The sequence below is a fragment of the Spermophilus citellus genome (assembly GCF_964194105.1).
Source record: "Spermophilus citellus genome assembly, chromosome: 6".
Classification (NCBI taxonomy): Eukaryota; Metazoa; Chordata; class Mammalia; order Rodentia; family Sciuridae; genus Spermophilus; species Spermophilus citellus.
The window spans coordinates 133,500,404-133,503,818 of NC_138187.1; the positions used below are offsets into that span (position 1 = coordinate 133,500,404).

At 38.9% G+C, this 3,415-nt stretch overlaps 1 protein-coding gene across 1 annotated transcript in view; it reads left to right on the forward strand.

The window, feature by feature from the left end:
- Positions 1-972: 972 nt before the first annotated feature.
- Positions 973-3,415, forward strand: part of LOC308651307 (alpha-1,3-mannosyl-glycoprotein 4-beta-N-acetylglucosaminyltransferase C-like) — a gene marked incomplete at both ends in the record, with an annotated part of 8,837 nt that continues 6,394 nt past the window's right edge. Inside the window, 2 exons of the mRNA XM_081298224.1 lie at positions 973-1,080; positions 2,694-2,853. Coding sequence (XP_081154350.1) covers positions 973-1,080; positions 2,694-2,853 — 268 coding nt within the window. The remainder of the gene's footprint in view (positions 1,081-2,693; positions 2,854-3,415) is intronic.

A 3,415-nucleotide genomic window follows, 5' to 3' on the forward strand; every position in this document is an offset into this window, starting at 1 on the left:
GTACAGAGACCAGAAAGAAGATAATTAATTAGTACAATCTACAACTACCACGTCTACCACCTCACAGAACTCCTGGCTCATCATGAGCCTAATCAAAATCTGTATCAAACCTAAGAATTAAGGATGAACAGAGGGACTAGTGGACACTCTGGAGGGAATAGAGTTTGAGGGTAGGAGAAGTAAAGGCTTCAGATGTCTCACTCTAGAACATTCCATGATGCTTAATGTAGGATACAGACAAGAGCAAAGTCTAGAGAATGTCTTCCTAACTCCAGAGAGTCAAAGGGCAAAGGAGTCGATAGTCTCTTCCATGATTCCTCTACCATAAACATCCATTAAAAATCAATTCCACACTCATTCCCTCACCACATCTTCCTTACTTTCTCAAGAAATGAAGTCTAATTCAAATATATGAACGAGAATAGTTTCCCATAACGCACCTGAAAGCTCCAATTGGAACGAGCTTTCTGCCCTTCATCTTACCTTCAGCAGAAATCAGGTCAGGGAGTATGAAGGTGGAGACATCTAGGTGGCAAAGAATACGAAATTTAATTAAACAGTGTTGTTCAGAGGGTGGGAAATGAAGGATTGGACCTGCATGCAAGAGGAGGGCAGCCCTGGTTGTGGGATTAAGAGCACTAAACATGTATTTCTATACACCTCTCTTCCTCAAATGTTAGAAATATATAGTTCTCTTTTTGAAGGAGAACAATTGTTAAGGATTCTTAAGAATATGTATCTAAGAACCTCGGGTTCAGAATCAATGGCTTTGGAAATTGTATTTAATGATAATATCTTTCCATTGTAAGTTATAATTACAAAGAGAAAAAGGTTTTCTTTGTAATTAGAGTATTTTTCATATTACCATAAAATACAAACTTTTTTCAATAGTGTGCACACTGCAGATATCTGAGAATGCATTCAAGGATTGCAGATTGAGAAATAGCTCCATAAGCTCCCAATCTGGCCGCCATGAAAAATTTCCGAAGGAGACTCATCATTATTGCAACAGCGGTAGTTTTCTCAATCTTCCGTTTCATTAATGAAAACCCCTTTGATACTACAAGTTTCCTGTCTTTGGTGAGTATCAGAAATTTTAGATGGGGCCAAATCGAAAACCTTGGATTGAAAGAAAAGACATTATCTTAATGTGTGAAATTATCACAAATACTGCAGACATTTAAAGAAGGAGAAAAGAATTCTTGAGGAATCAATGTTTCAGTTTTCTTTAATGAATTCAATAAGGGATAATGACACTCTGGAATAGAAAGAAATCAGAGTTGGGAAGGAATAGCATTTATTTAATGCTTCAGCAGATTTGGCCCTTTTTTGTGGATACTGATGAGATGGAAATTTTTTTCCTTGTTTTATAAGCTTGTTTTAGAAAATATCCCTTGGTTTTCAAAGTTATCCGTTTTTCTCCATTTTATCCTTCTTTAAGATCCTGAACCTCAGAGAAGTTAAATCATTTCTCAAAACCAAGAAAAAATTTAAGGAGTAGAGAAATTCACCAAAAGCCAGAAAAGGCAAAGGGGAGAAGGGAGAGTGGGGAATAAATAGGCAGTGTTACACCATGGGTCATGTGTGTCTCTTAGCTCAGGTTCTTGCAAAAGAAATTTCAAGCAAGAGAATAAAGCAAAGTATATTAGAAGGAAGAGGAAAGCACTCTCAAGGGAGACAGCTGGTCATTTCAGAGAGAAAGTGACATCACACTCCTATATTCCTTAGTTAGGGACGCTTCTAGAGAGTCCTGCCCAGGTACCACCTCTGAACATTTAACCAACAGTAGAATTGCATCTGATTTCTAAGTCCCTGCTGCACATGATTTTACCCATAGGTACCCAAGCTAAACCCATGAGGGAACAAAAATATTCAATTACAATGAGATTAAAATGAGATGCTAAAGATTTAAAGGCAATTCTTGGTCATCTTGGCCCATGCTGACCAGTTCTAATTGGAACTTGTTTATGTATATTTTATGGTCGGTGGTCTTTGCTTTTAATTATTCTTGTTTCCCTGAGTCTTAGGATCTTTGGTCTGTGTTAAGGTCACAAATGTCCCTTTTCAAGGTAAACTCTCATTATCAGAGTGGTCTTCAGACATGAATTTCTCAAGCCCTGAACCTGAGTATAACAGGTTACTTGTCAAGGAATGTAACATATCTTATTGACTAAGCCAGAGCAGGACTGGAATGGTCTTGAATAAATTGCTTCTTAAAAGAAAACATGTGGAAGGCCAGCACATAGGCCCAGTCTATAGAATTATCCCCTTAACTTCATGTTCCTACTGCTCATGACTATCTGTTACCTATCAGGAAGAACTTTAGTTTGGGACTGGGTAGTATTATGTGGCCTTCTGCATCTCACACTTAACACATGCTATGCCCTTCATGGAATTAATGACCCATATTAGGCTGTAACCATAGGGATAGTTTGAAGGGGAAGAATGACCTTAGATCATTTCTTGCATATATCACAGGAAAGGTAGAGAAATCCCAACTCCCTCTACCCCAGGATCCATAAGAATTCTTAGCACAGAACTTTTCCAGAAGAAAAGAACAAAACTTGACTTGAGCCTGAAAACTCAGCCCTGTGTCCTAGAGATTATTTCATTACTTAGTACAAAGGGGAATTCATCCAGCCATTACTTCCAGAAGTGATGAATCACAGAACTGAGTCTTACTCTGTCCTCAGGAGGAAAAGAAGCTGGTAAGTTGGCAGAGAATCCGGATGCAGATCACATCTGATGGAACAAAATACCTCAAAGCCTTCAAAGATATGCAGAAAAATTCAGAACCACTAAAAAATGTGAAATCCCACATCTTGATTGGAGCCCTTCCCATGGAAAAAGTGAGTGTCTGTAAGGGATGTAGATCATCCAGGCAAGAATAGAGAGGCAAGGTAGGTGGAAAGGAAGGGGAACAGACATCTAGAACTTCCCATCCCCTCTTCTGATAAAATAAGGAGATGACAGGAAAGTCCTGGAGGAAACAAGGGGAAAGGAGATTGGGTCAAGAGGAAGAAGTTGGGAGGTAACAATACAGTGGGCCGTTTTTGAGGGTTCCAAGATCCACTGGAAAAGGGATCCACTTTTTCAAGATCCATGAAAAAGGGCAGGTTGAAATACTAGGGCAGGAAGCTGAAGCTACTGTCCACAGGAGGAATTTCTTCTAGGGAAACTTGACTGGGCTCTGAGGCCTTTCTCCTGCTTTGTTCAGCTCAGCCAGATCACCCAGGAAAATCTGACTTCCTTAAAGTTACAACTACAAAATTCCATCACAGCAAAACACCTAGCTTAGTATTTGATTACCTGGAGACTTTAGCTTAATCAGGTTGACACAAAAATGGATAGCAGAAAGAGAATTTTAAATATTTTAAATGAGCAAGTTCATTTCCAGTTCTGTAAACATTAAAAG